Source organism: Hetaerina americana, unplaced genomic scaffold, assembly GCF_022747635.1.
Source record: "Hetaerina americana unplaced genomic scaffold, ioHetAmer1.1.p SCAF_8, whole genome shotgun sequence".
Classification (NCBI taxonomy): domain Eukaryota; kingdom Metazoa; phylum Arthropoda; class Insecta; order Odonata; family Calopterygidae; genus Hetaerina; species Hetaerina americana.
The window spans coordinates 38,780,727-38,801,258 of NW_027287427.1; the positions used below are offsets into that span (position 1 = coordinate 38,780,727).

At 41.2% G+C, this 20,532-nt stretch overlaps 1 protein-coding gene across 1 annotated transcript in view; it reads left to right on the plus strand.

Annotated features, from left to right (window-relative positions):
• insc (spindle orientation adaptor protein inscuteable) overlaps positions 1–20,532 on the plus strand; it is a 136,142-nt gene that overhangs the window by 100,407 nt on the left and 15,203 nt on the right. Inside the window, exon 2 of the mRNA XM_071596845.1 lies at positions 11,805–12,694. Coding sequence (XP_071452946.1) covers positions 11,880–12,694 — 815 coding nt within the window. The 5' untranslated portion in view covers positions 11,805–11,879. The remainder of the gene's footprint in view (positions 1–11,804; positions 12,695–20,532) is intronic.

Genomic DNA, 20,532 nt, shown 5'->3' on the forward strand with positions numbered 1-20,532 from the left:
TACTAGATAGCAAGATTTTGAATTCAATTTGAACTATTTTGCATAGTAATTAGTAAAATGTTTCCATTGCTTAAGCAATATTTTTAATTCTATTTCCGTTAATAATTCATATCCATCAGTGCTTGCATAGCTCGTTCGTTACGTACATTTCTCATTACATAGGTAAGAGTACATTGGTGTGGGAATTTCTCCCGAGGCAATTTCACTAAAACAGACACGTTTAAAAAGGCACAGCATTTGATGATTTTTTGTGTTGTGTGTGTTTTAATGTGGTTCCGGAAGAATTTTGTGCAGCCCAATTTTTTTTAACCTGCTAACGCCTTATAATATTTCACAGATTTTACCACCGTACACGTCCTGAATGGTGGCACGCCGTACATGCTTTTATTACAGGTGGTCTGGCGTTTCTTAAGGTTGAAGTTTCCCATGACTATTACACCTTTTGTGGGCCATTGGCATATTTCTGAACAGCATACGATTACTAACTCGTAAACACCTCATGCCTTTTACTATTCCCTTTACAGAACCTTTTATTTTCTACTTCTATTTCAATACTTCCCTATTTCCCCCATACTTGACATTAGACGGATTGATAATAGTGGTGGTTGCGCTAAGTTCCCTCCTTGATTCCTTAGTTACCTGTTAGCCCGTACGCAGAATTCGCTTTCATTTTTTTCCCTTCCGCACCTCTCACTCCTAAATTTTTGTCCCACCTGATTTTCCCACCAACCCCTCATCCGCTCTCGTAATCCCTCACTTTTCACTCCACTTTCCCACCCCTCCCATTTCTCCGTCCCTGTCTTATACTCACCTCAAGTATGCTCTTCTCCCGCTACGCCCTTCTTCATCTCTTCCCTAACTCACACCCCTAACCTCCCCCTCCCTTCGGATCGCGTCCTGTCCCTTGCCAACCCTCCACTTTTCCCGCCTTTTTTCCCCCAGCCAACCCTCCATTCACACTTCGTCTCCCCGTCCTCTTCGCTCCCTCCCTTTGAGCAGATCGCCCTCCGACCATTCCCTTCCCTCCTCCGATCCCATTCCACGCCAGGAGCCGTTACTCCGAGACTACGGTGGCGGAGAGGAGGATATCGTATGTGTGTGTGCGCGTACGATATGCGTGTTGAGCTTTCGAGTGCGTATCTGAGAGCCCTTGTGCGTGCGAGTGTGTGTAAATCGGATCTTTCCCTTGGAGAGAGGTTTTTTATTCATCTTCTCCCTCTCCCTTTGTCTTAATGCTTTCCCACGATCGCCTCTGTGTCGGAGAGCGGGGACACGAGAGGCTCTTGATTTACACCGGCTGGATCGGATTTATTACGATATGAAATTCACGCAAATGTTGTTACTGGACGATTACCACTTCGACCAATTACATTGCCGTCTTAGGTTTAAAATAAGAGTGAGGCTGGGAAACTAATTTATCTCAGGTACACATAACTTTGTTTTGTTCTCACTAGGTCGATTCGTAAATTTTGAAGCAATAAGATCTGATTGAGATACAATCAAAATTGACCCGCTCACTTAAATTACGACTTCTCAAATATTAGCATATAGTTAAAGCCCATAATATTAATCATTAAATGAGTCCCTCGCATCTCTGAAACAATTATTCTTCGGTAAAACTTAAAATATGGAGATGAATACAAAATTCATTAATTGCTAACGTTGATTTAATAACCATCACTAAAAAAGAAAGAAAGACTCGTACTTTTCCACAGATTTAAAAATCTGTGGAAAAGTACGAGTCTTTCTTTCTTTTTTAGTAATGGATATTAAATACTTCCACGAAGTGAAGCCTGAAACAATAGAATTGATTTAATAAATTCAAACTAAACATCGCTCAGTTATTTTTTAATTTGAAGAGAAACGACCCAAATTAGAAATATTCACTTCTAGTTTCTTATAATCGATTTATAGTTCACAATTATGGATTCGTCTTGAATAATGAGTTACAAACTAATTTGATAAATTATTTGATGTGAATATCCTAGTAATTAAAATTTGATCATTTGTTTCTTTATTTTGATGGATTTGATTAGATAATCATATTTTTTAATCTTCATAAGTTTTTTCATTTGCATTAATTATTGTTGTGGAGAGTTCATCAAATCAGTTCGTTTTGCATATGATCAAGTTTTAGTTTGTCAGTCAGTCAAAGGGTTGCAAAAATTGTTGAGAGTGCATTTAAAAGTCAGTGTGACAGGAATGAGATGAGTTTCAATGTAAATGAAATGAATGCTTTGCCGTTTTTGAGTAAGAAGAAAAAATAAATTAAAAAATAAAATAGGAGTTCATAGACTCCTAATTTAATATTAACAGTAGTTTAAACAGTTCACCCATCTCGTAAGATTTCTGAAAGAATATAGTCAAAGAAATTTGGGCATAAGAAGAATTTCATTAGGCAAGGAAGCTTTCACAAGGAGGAGGTAATTGACAGTAAGGGCATTGAATTAGGATGTCAAAAAAGACTAAAACTTTTATATGGATCTTGGTTTGTTGCGGCGGGGAAATATGGTCGTTGAAGTAAATGATAATAGAATGGAGATTTTGGGTGTGGAGTGGGTGTGGGGAAGGATGGAGATAGTGAAGTGGACAGAAAGGAAAACAAACGAGCAAGTATGCATGGGGAGGATAGGAGACTGCTGGGAGAAATCATAAGGGGGCAGGAAAACTGGATCCAAAGCATATTAACTAGCAGTGGGATGTTGAAAAATGTGATAGAGGGGAAAATGCTAGGTTCAACGAGGGAAGGGCAGGAATAGGATAGGGATATTAGACACAGAAAGAGAATATGAAGTAGACGAATATTCACGTCAATTCCACCTGCTATAAACTCTTTAAACGCAGCCTTTTCATGTGTAGGTAATATAAAAGCATTACTATGCAAAAGAGTCATAGAGCCGTAATCCAATTACTGTGGATGTGGATGAATTCGATTTCCCACGCGGAGTTACGGCCGTCAAAGTCGCAGCAATTCTAACTCAATTCGAGACAATCTGGAACTTTTCTAATAAAAACTTCGTTGCAATTTTCCACAGTTAAAACTTTATTTCCGACCATGGTTTCGATACACTGCATCATCATCAGGTCCTGATGATGATACAGTGTATCGAAACCATGGTCGGGACCTGATGATGATGCAGTGTATCGAAACCATGGTCGGAAATAAAGTTTTAACTGTGGAAAATTGCAACGAAGTTTTTATTATGTCTCGATTCCACAACATCACGCCTGACTCTTCACCTTTTTTGGAACTTTTCTACTCCGTAAATCGTTAATTTCCTATAGTCATTAAACCTTTCGCTATTTAGACGGATGTGGGATGGATACCTCCCATTCCTCCTCTTAAATTAGATCGAATTATTCATCACGGAAGAGTGGAAGTAGGTGAATCTACTAACGCTAGGTAAGGGAGCCGTGTGAATTTTCCTCCGGAGACGTCCAAGTGGGGGACGGTGTCCCACAGGAAATGATCCGAGACGACCCACGCCCCTTTCATCCTCTCGCGGTTCCTAAGGTGGACAACGAGACCGTCGGTTGGCGAAAACTCCGATCAGGTCGTTGTTTAAAAGTCGCACGACTCCCTCGTGGGTCGCGATACCACCGACTTTTCCCACTCTCAGGGGCGATTCCGTCCGCGAAAGGAAGGTAATCCTCGGCCCACACCCCCTACCCCTCTCCAAAGAACCCGTGCTCCCTCCATTCCCGTCCTCACTCTCCGACTCCTCCCCCTCCCCGACCCGCTTCAACCCTCTCACCCAAACCCAACGGGCCCCGCATCCTTTCTAGCACATCCTCTTCCTCGACTCCCCCTTATCCATAGTAATACCCTCGCGAGAGGCACCCCCTTTCACCTTTCCTACCCCCATATCCGACCCTGACACTCTCTCTCTCTCTCCCTCCCCCAGAAAAATGCACTTCGTCCCAACGGTCGCCCGCTAACCACTTCGGTGGTGTGGGTTTGGGTGTGTGTTTTGCGCCGGTCCCAGGTATGGGTTTTCCTGTAGGGAGGGGTATCACGGGCCGCGGGGGGTCGTCATTGGTCGTGCATTGGGGAGGGGAAGCGGTGGAAGAGGGGAATGGTGGCAGGGGTGAGGCGGCGGGGAAAAGCGTTGAGGGGAAGCGCGAAGGGGGTCCGGATGCATCTGCGGAGGTAACGCCGCCGCTTTCGAGTTTTTCAGTTCGTATCCGAATGGGGAGACGGTAGGACGCGTGCGTGTTATCTCGAGTGGGTGACGAGGACTGCAGGGGGGGGCAAAGGAAGGTTGCCTGCGAGGAAGATGACGTTCTCTTAGTGCGTGTTAATCTCCTTATATTTCGTGGATTATAGTTAGGTAGTGAACCAAAAGTGGACGAATAATCTGAAGTGTTTTGATTTTTTTATCATAGCATAGTTTTCAATCGTATAAGTCGTTAGTTTTAATCGTGAGTTAGGTGTATTTGTCTCCTAGTTTATAGTTAATGTGCTTAGTGGAATTTGTAGTCGTAGATTGCGCGGCGGATGTGTCATAGCGCTAGAGGAATATCTTTGCGGAACTCTTCGTGAGAGTAAACATTTGCAGTGTCTTTGGTTAGTTTTCACCAGTGAATAATACAATTAGCTAGGTGTTAGAATATCGGTGTGAATAATTGTGGTATTGCGCACGCATGTCCTGTTGTTTACGCAAAGCAAAAAAAATTTACAGTTCGTGACGCGTGTGGCAAATCCCTCGCCGGCCGTCTGACTCACTCGGAAGTGTGTCTGCGCTGTGTGACCTCCACGCGACTACTCACTCTTCTGGGAAGCTCTCTCCGCCGTACCTGGATTAAGTGATTCGCCAGCTGCAAGCACGTGGTCCGCGCCAAACTCAAACCTGTGGAACGAAGCGCCGTTCTCGCGTTTCGGCGTGTAATCCCACGAGCAATAGCGAACGTTTTTGCGTATCGCGCGCTTCTCTTGGTAAGTCATATTACTTTGTAACAATATTCAGGTAAGTACATCACTTGTCGTTTCGCTGTCACGTTTAAGAACGTCGCATCTTTTAGCCGTCGTGGCTTAGGGACTATCCGACCTTGTTTGGTGATCGAATAAATAATTTGCTGTGAAAGTTTCTACTCATTTAAGAAATGTATGTATCTCAGGCTATTATTTAGTGTTAAATATTTAATCCTGTAGAATCTATGTTTTATTGTTTTAAGTAGGTTAGGAATCTCTAATTCCATATGTGTGCACACGCATTTAATGTTTATTGAATTTTACTGATCTCAAAATCATTTGTGGGTCATTTAATTCGCAATCACAGTATGAAACTAAGGAATTTGTTGGTGCCTTTTTTTATTTAATGTGAAATTAACATTCGGTTTGGTCATCCTTATATGTTTTAATAACTATTTCCAGTTAAGTTTTAAATTAAGGTTAGGTTTTATTTCCATTTAAATTTTCTACTTGGTTGCCGTGAAATACCTTTTTGAGAACTGAGGCACCTGAGGAGGGGCAGGTGGCGTCACGAAATATGACGTCACGATGGCTGTCAACAGTCATCACCGAACGGTAACGGATTGACGCATCATCAGTCGAAAGCTATCGCACCTCAGCCGAAACGAACTATTTTATTTCCATCATCCTTTGCTAATTGTAATTGATATTCAAGGTGGATGGCAATGTTAATTTCACTGCATTCTTTCGACCCGATGCCGGGAGTATCGTGGCAGAGTTACTGAAACGCCATCGTATTCCAATGCAACAATTTCAGAGTGTAAAAATCATTCGCCTTGGCCATGATTTTTACACATTGAATTGTTGCAGTGTAATGCTTATTAGCGTGATGATTCCGTCAAAAAGTTACTGTCGCGGCATCTACCGCAGTTTCTTGGAAGCATCATATTCCTTACTTGGTGAAATCCACGCATGTAATGGTACGCATTCATGTAAATAACCATGTAAAGTAAATTAATACCGAGTAGTCTTTCTAAATAAAAAATATTTGAACATGAAGGTGAATAAATGAATTTTCAAACGTCCATTGCTTTACCTCAGGCCAGTATCATGGTCAATGTGTTAAAAAAAGTATTGTAATTGAGTACCATTCTTCTTGGTTTTACATATAAAGTAGCATAATGTTTCTTAAAAACAACTTCTTATTTTCTCCAACATTGTATTGATGGATATGCGCTTCGAGTAATGGGATAAGGAATAAACTACTAATTAGTGATATTAATCTTCCGTATAACTCTCACGCACCTCTCGCACTTATCAATCATTTCTCATTCCCATTTGCTCAACTCCCGTGCCTTTATGTTTAGTACCAAGTTTTCCTGTAATCTTAGAGTTTCCACCTCCGCCAAATTTGTTTTCCCATCAACCCACCTGTTGATCTACTCCAAGAACGCGACGAAAACAGCTGCGCTCAAAACATGCACCAAAACCTCACGAAGAAACATAAAAAAATTTTGATGTTAGAACTGTTATTCTCAAGTTTTTTTTAGTGAATTTTACGGCTATTTGCCTAGCTAGAAGAAGTCTACTAAGTGTTTTCATTTTACTGATTATCTAAAATTAGTAATTTGAACGTGCAATTTTAAATTTTTTGTATTTCGCCATGGAAATATTTTTAGTAAATGCTGATTATCTATTTTTGTCTAAAGTATATGTTGAGAGGAATTCATTAAATGATGACAGGCATCACGAAGTGGCAATAACCTGTCCTTTAGGATTCGAATATCGTTCAGTTGAAGCAAAACATCGAAATAAAATTTTAAATGTCTATATTATACGCGGAGACCTAGATAGCTAATGGCTTTCTATGCACATCATTGTTTTTTGTTGCATATATGGGTCAAAGGAGAAGGCATTGAATGAAAACTTTTATTACTCCAAGTTTCACTTGATTCGATTACGAGAAGCTCGTCAACTTCGCCTTTATCCTTTGGAAAAAGGACGACTTCTTAAAACTTTAAAGTGGTATTAAGTCTTCGATGTTTCCATTTGCCTTCATGACAGTTCATCGTTTTGCGTCCACCAACCTGGCCTCGGCATATTTAAACTTCGTGCAATTAAGTTATTTATGAAACAATAATGTGCGCATGTTTAATTTTCTATCATTTATTTCGTAACGTCTTGTTTATTTAAACGGAAAATTCGTCCCACCCCTCGATCGAGTTTGAGGAGATGAGAGCGAGTGCGTCAAGTTTGCCAAGATGAAAAGGAGAGCAAGTGCAATGGAAAATGAAAGCAGAAAAACAATTTCCCCAGAAAACCTCTTACTACGTAATCAAAATGACATTTGAAGTCATGCGTGGGTACACAAATAAAACAGGGGAGAGAAATTGAATCAGACAATGAAAGGTGGTTTCTCAAATGCTTATGGAGACAGACAGACTAAAGTGAACGCTTATATTGCCTCTCATTTTGTTTCTTCGTTTCATAGGTAACTATCATTCATAAATCATTGAATTGTAATATGGATCATGAATGTCATTGCCATTTCGTAATGTGGACTGTACACTTAAACGTGTTCCCAGCAGAAAATATTTATTTTTAAAAATTATCTAGAATTAATTTAATGTATTTAATTAAGTCCATTTGGTCCATATACTGTTTCAGGTATATATTTATGAATGTATATATATATATATATATACTGTTTCCGGTATATATTTATGAATGTGTATATATATATATATATATATATATACACATTCATAAATATATATATATATATATGTATATATATATATATATATATATATATATATATATATATATATTTACATATATGTGTGTGTGTGTGTGCGTAGCTTTATAGAATATTCAACATAATATTTTTTTTCATTAAAAGATGTCGATTCTACAAAAATAGAAACAAAGAAAATTGCTAATTGAAGTTGCTAAAACGTTACACCAATAAATTCAAAGTGAACAACCAATGGGCAGTTTCATAAAGAAAAAAATTGACAATCCTATATGAACTACTATTATTTATTATTTAAGAACTACATTGAAATTTGGCGATTTTCCTGGTGGCAACGGTCAAGTTTGGTCAATGATCACTCTTACAACGAAAAATCCATTCATACACGCACTAGAAAAACAGACAAGAGACAAAATATTCTTAAATACAATGACACTTCTACATTACATGCAAACAAACTTTCACATCACTTACAAAATGCCGTCCAAATCACATACAAACAATATTTTAGTAACTACAAAGAAGTTTATCACCCAGTGGCTGCTTTACATTTATACTTAAAACTTCTAAAATTGGATGGAAAGGGCTCAAAAAAAACCCCAGGCAGCTGGTTCCAATCAAAAATAGTTCTATTTAAAAAAGAATATTTTTTTATTTGATTTTTGCGTTCTTTTTTATTTTGAAACTATGGTCTTTTTTCCCTTAAAGTTAGGCTTAAATATAAACCGCTGCACCGAGTGTTGTTGCTGTGAAGGCTTGTCTCGTCTATCACCATGGAGTAAATTCAGTGCTTTCTTTAGAACAGTTAGGCTTAGATAGAATGCATTTTTACTTTTCCTCCTCAAAACAGTCAGCATTTTGCAGTGCCGGCAAGTAGTTATTTTACATTGAACTATAATTTTTGAAAATGGATCAGGTATATGTCACTTGTACTGATGCGTGACATGTTTGAGGCAGTAGTGTGGCATGGTGAAAAGTCTTGATGTTCTCCTCTGGTAATTAACTGATTTTCTAATTTACTACTGTCATTGCTCTTCGTTTCGTCTTTTTCAAATTTCTTAGTAATTATCAAATTTGTGATTACATAGGAAAACATTTTTGCAGCATGCTCAATATCAATATGAATTGAATAATTGGCAATGAACGATTGAATGAATTGCACAATTATTTACATTTTCATAGAGACGAATTGGCGCTTTTAAGTTGATGTTCATTTTCATATTAATATTTCAGTATCTAAAGGACACTTAAGGCAATACAATCTGAGCGAAAACAACTTGTGGGAGAATTCAACGTGAAGTGAAATAAAACTGAAATAAATTTCGTTTCGAAAATTATATATACCCGAGGTGGGTTGTTGTCTGTCGGTACTAAGTCTGTAGCAAAGCAGGTGTCCACATATGAAAGTAATTTAAAAACCTATTAAAGCAACGCCCTCGGTAACACTTAAAATAAATCCTTTTAAGGATCTAATCTTTCGTTACGTATTGCTCCTGACTGTTGGACGTGCTGAAGGAAATATTTGTCTTGTCTTGACACTCACCGTGAAGATTATCCTGTCATCATCACCATCAGTGGTCATCAATCTTAAGAATGGCTATACACAGCTCTCAAATCGACTCTACTATCAGTTAATCTCTTCATACGTTCATATTTCTTCGCTTTCATACCTTCCATTACCTGTTTCATGTTACGCATCCGAAGTTTCCCCCTGTAGTTCTTACCGTTCATATTGCCGACCACAACTGCCTTAAGCAAGCTATCCTGCCTCAAAATATGTCCAATGAGTTTATCCCATTCCCTTTTCCACGCTCTCTCATTCTTCATAGACCTTAGCCGTTAGTCACTCTATCCGCCCATTCGTTCTTCATCATTCTTCTCTGGCACCGCATTTGAATCGATCCCAATATTCTGCTCTCTTGCTGCTTCTACAGTTGATGTCTCAGATTCAATGAGAAAAGTACTCCACCTGCACGTCTCGATGATGTGTGCATATATTATCAGACATTAATTCAGAGAGCTTTCAAATTGATAGTAGAATATTCCTCCAATGCATGCCATATTTTGTACATACTATGCTACTTGTTGTATTATTGCGTTTCTCATTGCTGGTGATCCTGCTCCGAAATACACAACCTACACAGTGCCTTCGTCCGTCTGCTGGAAACCATTATCATGAATTTATTTTAACTTGTCTTCTGATCGTACTTTTCATTGTTTTTCCAGCCTAGCAAATACTCTTTTTAGATAGTACTGTATTTCAACTCCGAATGCGAACTCCTGCAGTAGTTTCTTTGGTCTACCTCCTGTTCATTGTGGATGTTGAAAATAATAGAACAACGTATGTCTATGGTTTTCCGTTTCAGAGTTTAATTAAAAGTATATCCATACTGACTTTACATCGCCTGTCTACCGTTATCCGTTATTTGTTAAATAAATAATTGTCATTACAGCTCATTCTATATCTGTCTCATTACTGTTTCTTTGATGTCCATTTATTGATAATTGATTTATTTTACAAGAACGTGTGCTAATATCAAATGAAATCAAACTGTCTGGATCGAGACTTGAATGAATATCGAAAAATGCTGTCATAACGTATTTAGGAACTCTTTACGGTAGCATATCCAGGGCGAGGCATAGGGGGACACCAACCATAATATATATATTTAAATTATTCTTTTGAAATATTTTTTTAAACTGCCAACCACTCAAAAACTGAAAACACGAATTTGATTAAACTGTTATATATCCATTCGTATTAACTTCAATCATGCTGTTTCGCCCCACTCCTCAATATTGAGTTCAGACTCCCTCAGAGTGTCGACTAGGCTCCAGACCAGACCCCAGATCCTGTGACGCACTCTCTCAAAGTACTTCGTGAGAATAGTCCTATCCGTGTTGGGAATTTTGCGCAGCGTCATCCTAGTTTCCGTTTGTAGAAGTTGGAATTTTCAGCACGGTAACAATCTTTTTTACAATAATTGTTTCTAATTAATTACAACTTCAGTTATTCCGTGCTCTGTTTGTTGCCAAAAAACTACTAAAATGCCAACCCTGAACTACCACTTCGGCATGGTTCGAGGAATTTGATTTGGTCAAACATTTTCAAAGTATAAAGGACTCATGCTCGGATTCACATCATTTCCCATGATAATTATTTCCCCCGTAATGATTTCCTACGTTGCAACATTTGTGATTGATACGCCACACACTTTGCTTCTCGGTTCCTTTCACTCAATACGTTTTTCAATGGCATGATTCATGAATGGCGCAAAACACATCCTCACAGGAAGAAAGTCACAGTAAAGTGTAGCAGTGAATTAAATATTTGCGGCGAAAGGTCATTACGATGAGTACCAGGCGTTGAAATTTCCGGAAAAGAGTTGCAATGACGCATTGCCGCATCGAAAGAGAGGGACTTCGGTTCCGGGAATAGCCTTTCAGCATCGCTCGAGGAAAGAAGTCGCGACATTCTGTGCATTGAGTGTATCTATTGGTTTACAAAATATGGAAAAGGCAAAAATTAGCGTGTATCGTTTATGCGCCTGAATATATTTCCACCAAAAAATGTGCATGAATATCGATTTTAAGTTTATAAAATACAAGCCAAATGCGATGGGAAAGCCTGAAACAAGATACATAATTAATTTTTCCAATGTTCCAATGGTTCTCCTTTTCCATGGGTGTTCAACTGCTCTCGTATTAGCCAATGGATAAGGTCTGCTATTGCTGTCCCTAGAGTCGTGGGTTCGAGTTCCGTTTTTTGGCAGTTCACTGCTTTTTTGTCGAATGTAAGAGTAGACCCGAAATCTGTATTGGAGGTTTGCAGTATCACTATCATGTGAGAGCAAAGTGACTGGGGAAGAGGAAGATAGCATTGGATGTTTCCTCAATTTCGGCAAAATGGAGGAAAAATTATCAAGGACGCTGCCTCAACCACCTCGGTGGCTGCGGGAGAGGGTCCTCGCATGCCAGTCCGGAAATTCCTCCTTGTAAGTGGATTTTCCTCCATCTGGGTAGAGGGTGTCTGTGCTCGCCCTCCTTGTCACTTCTTGTTCAAGTTGATGAAAATGTTCGCACGAATTTATGCTAAGTACATGTATATTAATAATGTCATTTCTTCGCCTCCCCCAGGTTTCCCCCAGAAGTTGACGGTTGACCCCTCAGCCAGCGACGCCCTTCCGAGGGGAGGACGGATACCCGTGCGGAATGAGCGCCTCCTGCGAGGAGCGCCGCGGGGGCGCCTTCCGGCGGTCCCGCAGCCGCGTCTACCACGAGTCGGAGTGGGCCGAGGCCCGGCTCATCAACCGTCTCAGGCCCCACCACGCGCTCGCCCTCAACTGCAGCGCCGAGGCGGCCGCGGCCATGTCCTCACCCTTCGGCCGTCCCCTCGTTGAGGAGGAGGAGGAGGACGAGGTACAGGTGGTGTCGACGAGCACCACCACCATCGCGACGACGACCACAGCCAGGGGGCAGAGCTCCGTGGTTGTGGTGGGCGGAGGTAGTGGAGCCGTCGGCGGCACCAGCGTCGTGGAAGTGTCGGGTCGCGGCGTGGTGGTGATGGGCGAGGAGGAAGAGGAGGAGGAGGAGGACGACGTGGCGGGACTCATGTTGCCTCGGGCGAGCCTTGGGGGTCGGGGGGAGAGGAGGGGGGAGGACGAGGAGGAGGGCTGGGGAGGCGAGGGAGGGTCCGAGAGGCGCTCCCCGAGCCACAAGAGCCAGGACTCTGGCTTCTCTGACTCAGAGCCGGAGGCCAAATCCCAGGGAACGTCGACGCCCCCAAGTGGCGGGGGTAGCGAGGGGACGCTGCCGCAGGAGCTGTCCCCGCCCGCCCACACCTCCACGCCCAAGGCGGGGTGGCAGGTGGCACTGGAGAGGAGCGAGAAGGTGGCGGCGGTGACCAAGGAGGTCCCGAAAGGAGGAACGGTGGAAGGCGCGGACAGGGGTAGCAAGGCGACGACACCCCTAGGTACTCGAGCAGGAAGCGCGAGGCCGCCCACCAACCTCGTCCACTGGTTCAACAGGTGGGTGGAGTTCGATCTTTGTGAATGTCTGGTGTTGATGCCATTGGTCCGTTTTTCAAACCCACTTGTCAATTCAGGAGTCAGGTAATAGCAATCTTAAATCTTATAAGGACTGTTCTAAACCCACATAGCCTGCGAAATGTAGGATTGTATAGGCACATTCCTTAGGATCGAGAATTGACTTGTAGCTTTGAGAAACGGATCACATGGGATGCGCTTGGTTTTCTTCAAGGCGATGTCCAACTTTGAGCAAGGTGGAACCACGATCTGTTCGAGTTTTGAGTCCAATTAGATAGTAGATGTCTAAATATCCCAGTGTAGAAGTCAGTGGAATGATTTTTCCTCCGTGAAATTCTTCCATTTAAATTAACGTTAGCGGGTTATTCCATTGAAGTTTATGTTTGGGTTTTTCCCCTATTTAATAGCTGTCTGTTAGTCTAACTATTCGCAGTAATATCAGGTGGCCCCTTAATTGCGAACGGAGGTTATCTCAAAGGAATTCCAATGCTCCAACCAACGCACAAGATTCTCCATTGTCGAACCGAAAATCCATGCTAAAATTAAGATTTAATCCTCTTCCATTACTTTATTTTTAACGGAGCCAGTCGTTTTTTAGTTCTTGCTCGTGCCTACCAATGCCGCACCAAAAAAAGAAACTTGCATATCACACCATTTCCCCCCAGCTATTTTTCCTTTTTATTTTGGTGCTTTATTTTTGGATCAAATGTTTATTGGCATTGGAATCTCCGATTCCTACGTTCTGAATGTTCCTTTGCTAGGAAAAGAAGCTTTTTGAATAGGTTATATTAAAAACCAGTTCAGCATAAGGACGTACTTTGAATTTTTGAAAACCGGGACATAAAACCAATATTAGACCATCAGTAGTAATTCCTTACCTTCCTGTGCTTGTTAGTTTCATCTTGCCAGTCCAGTTTCTCCCTCCTCCAGATTGCTGCGCTCTTTGGAAATTTTCTGAATTTTCCCTACTTAATCTCTTCTCTACACATCTGTTTTAGCTGCAGCGTTTCATCCGTGCGTTCATGTTGCGTTTAAATGTACTTCCCATACGAACTTTCGTTGGAAATGGGGTATTGCTCTCCCAGAGATTCTATCCACCCTCCCAGATTTTTGTTCTGTGACGCCGACTTCCATGTTTTCAAACGTTTTTGCACACAGTCCCTGTACATATATTCAGAATATTATTTATCATCAATTTCATATTGTGTTTAGACTGACGCAGATCATTGCGATTTGCAAGATAGTTGCTAAGCAATGTACGCGTGCGCAAAATGGTGCGAGGCTGCGGTGTTATTTTAAAAAAATTAATCTTCTCTGCAATCTAACGCGCGACTATAATTTTGCACGGTTACCGCGGTGATGTCTCGCGCCCTGGAGCACCAAGACGCCTCCCCGAGACCTCTTGGTGTCTTCGACTCCCTCCCGTTCCCGCTCTCATCCTTCACTATGACGTCCCACCCCTTTACCACTCTCTTTCCCCAGACCGATACCCGCCCACCCCACCCGCCGTTTCCCATCCATCCTTCTTCCTTTTCCGTCCCTCAAGCTTGCCCTCCCCCCTCTCTCCAACCCGCCCTGAATTCCAATCGGATCAATGCCTCATTCCAAACCTCCCTCCTCCCCATTCACTCTCATCCAAGGATCTTTTGTCCACACCTTTCAATCCGCACCCTCTTCCCTCACTCCCGTCGGCCGTAACCTCGTCCGCTAGTTCCTCTATTTATTCCCCTCCCGCCGCGCCCACCCCCGATCTCTCCCAACTCCCTCCCCCTCCGTCCCTTCCCCACCCCACCCCGGTCCACCCAGGCCATCGAACCGACTGAATATTTTCGCTTTGCCTTTCGCCGTTGTTCTCGCAAAATTGACAGAAATGCAATAGGGACAAACTGAAGTGTTTGTCCGCGCCGTGTAACCTCTTAACGACCTTTTGAGGTTTCCGGTGACTCGGCACATTTTGATAGACTTTGATAAGATTTTCGCTCTCACCAAAACTGGAAATGGAGGAGGGAGGTGAGCAAATCTTACGTGAAGTGGCAGAAAATGCAATGTTGGCATTTACGCATGAAAAAAAGGATAAAAAGGATCGCGAATTCAGTGATTTGAAAACAGGTGCGAGCGTTTTGATAGGATCGCTCAATTGAATTTCTCACAAACCCATGTTCCAATCGTCGAATATTCGTCATGGTGAAGGGATTTACCACGACATCGTTTGTAGGAGTTTTATTCGGGTAATTGTTTTATCATAGACAATGAAATACTGATGGTTTATATGATCGGCGTTAAACACCTGAGGTTTTGGTAGGACCAACGCATTTACGTCTCAATTACCTATCGGTATTACCCCATTCATTGAAGCTTTTCTACCTATATTAAAGTAGGTTTCGGATGATTCCTAACGGTTACTTACTTCAGAGTACTGCAAGAATGTCCTCTTTCTTTACCCTACATTATTTCTTTCCTCATTATATATTATATTTATATATATATATATATATATATATATATATATATATATATATATATATATATATATTAGGGATGTTGGACGGGATGAAGGGAGGAAGAAATTACTCAGAGATGAAGAGGAACCTGATATAGAGTAGGATGCTGGATTTTGTGTATTGTTAGGAGTCACAAAATGTTTTATTTAGTAGCTGTGTCCATCCAAAAACCTACCTTAACCGGTAGATTATCTAATAATATATTTTTTTAAATATATATATATATATATATATATATATTTATACATATATATATAAACATGTGTATATATACAGATATATATATATACATATTTATTTTTATATATATGCATGTGTATATATATACATATTTCGAAAAAAATACATATGCATATTATATATATTACATTTGGATGGCACAATAAAACGCAAAATAAAATAGATAACACGTTAAAGGACACACATTTTAGATTGTTTGAGCTTTCGGCCTTTTCTGAAGTCTTTTTCAGGTCATACTGGAAGGACTCGGACGGGGACTATGAATTATGGGGGGGGGGGAATTCAATTCAATTCAATTCAATATGCAGGGTATGCTGGGAAAGGTATTAAAGATGGCGGTTAAGGGTGGGAATTTTAAAATATCGGAAAGCCAGTATATATGTGAATATATATGCATATATAAATATTAATATATATATATATATTTTTTTTTAAGATTTAAAAAAATTAAAAGAACTCACTTTTATATTTCGGTGGTCCTAGCCACCTTCATTGGATTGCTTAATTGTAGAGTTGAAAAAATGTAAATGATTTCAGTCAATTATTTTACTGTAGTCGATTTTGGATGGACACATGAACTAACTACCGCTACATTTCTAAGCCTTAATAGACGCAACGTAACACTTCATGCTACTAGAAGCACTTCTTCAATTCCGCATGCTTTTTGCCTCCCTTCCAACATGTCTATTCATTCCTTCTCTATACCTCTCCTGTTTATTCATACCAACCCTCTATCATAGTCTTCCGTGCTCCATCACCAATCTAAACGCTTGTGCATCCACTTGCCAGTTATACGATAATAAAAGTCGTAATTTTTTCAAAACCTCTTGCATTTCCATCTATTCATTGTATTTTATTCATCTCTCACATGCAACCTCGGACGCGTTAAATTACGACCCGTGTTTGCTGCACGTGTGCAAATTGTGGTCTATGTTCCAATGCTCGCCATTTGATAACAGTGAAGTCATTCCTCCACACGAGATTCCCCCCAAAATGAGTGAGAACCGAGAGAGGGGTGAATTATAGAATGGCGTCCCGGATGAAACATTTACATTCTCACAAAGATGGTTGGTATTATGTAGCGCGCCAGATGGCCGCTCCTTCATCTTCTCACCCCATTTCATCGGTTGGCGCTGCAACATTCGATAAGCCCCGGTACAAGGGTGGTGCGCGTGAGTAACTGATGAAATTTCACGACTCATGGCTCAGATTGTAATTCCTTCCTTGTTGCGCCCCATTGCCTTATGGCCGGAGGTATCTCGCTTGCGAAAATGGTACAATAAAAATTGGCGGCGTGGTGCCGATTGAATGTTGGTTTGAAAATAATTCAAACCGGGTGAAGAGCCAGAAAAACTTTCGTCGGCCACGACAAAATAATGTTGAGATTATATATTTTCTCGTTGAATGTCAGGGAGCATAAATTTTTGGATGATGCGGGTTTCTTCTTCCCCACTTCCACCTTTCTTCCATTCTCTCAGTTGTTAGTCGTTCATGATGAAAATCAACGTCCGGGGTGTTCCGTATCCTTTCGGCCAGGTCCTTCCTTGGACCACGAACCTGAATTACGGCCGTTTTGTTGATTTCAACGAGAATATCTCCATTGTTCGACCATAAGGAAAACGCGCTTCGGCCACAAGAGGCGGTGTTGAGAGCAGCTTCTAGGCAACTTTTTTACTCGGAAATTACGGGTTTCCTACTTGGGGCAGTAACCCCTCCCACCGCCTCCCAGCGATAACACCCATCGCGGCTCCCCGGTTCCTTACGGCAATAAATCCCTCCCTTCCTTGGGCTTCCAGAGCCAAGACTTTCGCAACGATGCCGCCCGATTCTTTTGGACAGCTGCGTCTGGATCATTGAACGTCCTTCTTCAGGGACGAGGCGAGAGACTTACTTCCCTTTCTGAAAAAGGGACCGGTACGGGTTTCGAAACGCGGGGCTGCGTAACCCTGATGCAGCTGCCCCCCGACGGGGACAAAGGAAATTCCCACTTCCCATCTCTATTGGATATGGTCCCCGAAATATTAAACAATCAAATAGAGTTACGTCACTCTAAGCACTGAAAGACTTAGATTCAAAATATATAAGGTAGAAGGAGTAAATATTCCTCTAGAATGTTTGAACGACCAACAGAATTACCCTTCGGCTCACGAAATTATGCACAATAAATGTCGAACCTCATGTTGATGGTTGTGAATATTTATCATAAAATATTGCATTGATTGTAGGTTGTATAATTTTTATTCATTCATCATTGGTTCCCTTAGTATACCCAAAAATGCATGTATAGTTTAGGTCTCTTGCGTAATTATTTGTGCGATGAATGATTTTGTTGTAATATTGATTTTGTAAGGGTACATAATAGTATTTTTCCTTATAATATAAAATTTCATGAATAGATAACCAAAGTGCTATTTTAAAACATGTCATAAAGCTGTTATTTTCGTCTTTAACATTTACCAAATCTGTTTCAATTAAGCTATGCAATATGCATGCGAAAATACGTGGCTGAAAAAATTTTCATCTTGCCATCATTAAGAAATCCTATTCAAAAAAGCAGACGACTCTTGGGGTCTACAGGGTTTCTGTTTACCCTGTGACCCCATTGATTCTGTTAAAAGATATTCTCTAAAATTAAGTGCGACCGATTAAAATAAGTGAGATTACGAAAATATTTCTCGTATTTAGTTAAATTGCAGAATATATAATGATAAACCGCAATAATAAAGTCATACAATGATGAAATCGCAGGTTGTCTCATATGACAGTAGCTACGCCATTTTAATATGATTTATAGTATGTTCAATTTGGACCGATTTCCATCTGGTTTTAACAACTCATGCTCACCCTTCTTCGGCCGGACCTCCTCAACGTAAGAGTGAAAATTGTAACGAAACTATCATATTAACTAAATATTATCATCGATACTGAACTTTTAATGCGTCTGTTTTTTATTCAGTAGGTATCAATGTACAAGACTACTATTTTTACACATGTGTTACTCTTGCCTCTGTTCTGCAGTATAGACGAGAGAATGTATCTGCAAAAATTCAACCGTCTAATCAAAAATTGAACTGCATACTTGCATTACAATAACTAATCGCGTCCTCACCTAGCCTAAATCAAGCCTCGACTTTGCCTTTGAGTATCCACTTCTTCCCTAATTCCTCGTGGTTTACACACACCACGGTACCAAAGGTCTCATGGGAAGAAGAAAAAGAAATGCAAAATCTACTTGAAGTTAGAGGATTACTTTTAAAACTCGCGTCTTTGGATAGTGATTGTCAAAAACTTAAAAAAAAGAACTTATTGAAACGGACCCCACAGGGGATGTCGTGGTTTTCAATTTACTTCATTCAGCACTCTTCCTCTTTCATATTTGTTTTTTCGAACGCACGCCTCCCCTTTTGCCTCTCACGAGGTTCAACAATCCCTCGCCTCCTCCCTACTAGTCTCCGCGCAATCTCCTTATGCCCTCTCCGTGGCTGTTGTTATAATATACCTCCAAGGACACCACGCGGAGCGTGTTAAAAACTCCAGACCCCGAGGTGTAGCGGGTGAGGGGGTTTTGAGAGTCGGAGGGGGGAGGAGGGTAGCGGGAGGCGAAGGTGGGAGAATGTTTATTGCTTGTTTGTAAAATGAACAGCTTTCTTTCTTTCGAGAAAACACGCTCTGAGGCGAAGTATAACCCGACCTCACCGCGAGCCTCGTTCCCATTCTATTAGCCGTCGTGACGCGTGTGGATTTTTCTTCTCGCCTAAGCCGGCTTGCCATCCTTCTTGCAGTTTTTATGGCTTTGATTAATGGCGCGGAGTTTTATTCTTTATTTTCCCCCTCCGCGTTAAAGGGAGGAGTCGTGGCGTTTCATTTTTGAGCCCGTTTCTCGGAAAAACGCTGTTTATGCCGTCTCCTGGGTTCGTCCACCTTTCGGTCCTTTGAGCGGAGAGTAGGGTTATCTCGAAGCCATCGTTCTGACGGTCCGCGATGTTTCAGGCGACCCGACCGCCCTCCCGACGATGGTCACTCCAAGGTCGCTCGCTCCAACTTGGGCAACTCATTTCTCTTCGCGTCAAGGGTTCCTGATCGCGCGATTGTTTCTGAATATTAATAATCCAATTTGATAAAAACTCTCCTCGAAGGTGAATCCTTCAGTTTGCCGATGCGTGTCAAAAATGGGGAGTGTGTCCAGTAGTGGGATTAGAAAATCTCTAAAGGAATTGGGGGGGGGGATTTACATTTCTAAGCAATAGTAGTTCTAGAACCTTTTATCCTGCCAAGAAATTTGGAAATCATGTTAAATTTTAATCTAAACGCACTATTGAGGAAGAGAACGGAGCAGATAATTTTTTTGCTCTGGATACCATACTCGTAAGAATCCAAAATAGGCTTCTGGTCTATAAGTAATATTTATTCCGATATCACGGTAATAAATTTTCTCCAAGGAAGCGGGCTATACCTCCTTATTACCCCTTGGATGTGCTCATGAGCGTGCCCCATATCCAATCAACTAAAATCATATCCAATAAGTTATCAACTTAAATATTGGCTGGACTAGTAAAGGATGTTTCTTTCCCTGCGAAAATATTTTCTTGGCGAATTCCGCGGATATCCAACTACTTAATATTCGTGGCCCTGCCAACGTATCTGTGCCCAAATAGTCCATCGCTTTCCGGGGGTCAGCGTAAGAAGAAACCCAGAAGAAAATGGACGATTCATACTTGTCGGTGGTGAAAAATCTGTTCTGTTTGAAATCTCGAGAAGTCCCCGTAGCCTGCGCGGTACAGTGTAAGGAGATTACTAATTGGACACGGGAAACTCCCAATCAATCGATTGAAGTTTTAGATTTAATGTGGTAGAATTGATCGATTGAATTCCAATGATACAGGTATATTCCTTGGTGGTTTCAATGCACCTGCATAATTGCCCTGGCTTGCTTTGACAAATGAACCTCAGGATATCCACCTGTTGAATTCCCAAAAATTCCCCAGCGTCGTTCAAGTCTCTTGGAGGGTAACCGAACGATGTCTTTAGTTCCCGCGATGCTATCACCAACTCCTGGATGATACGGTCATTTTCCTTCGA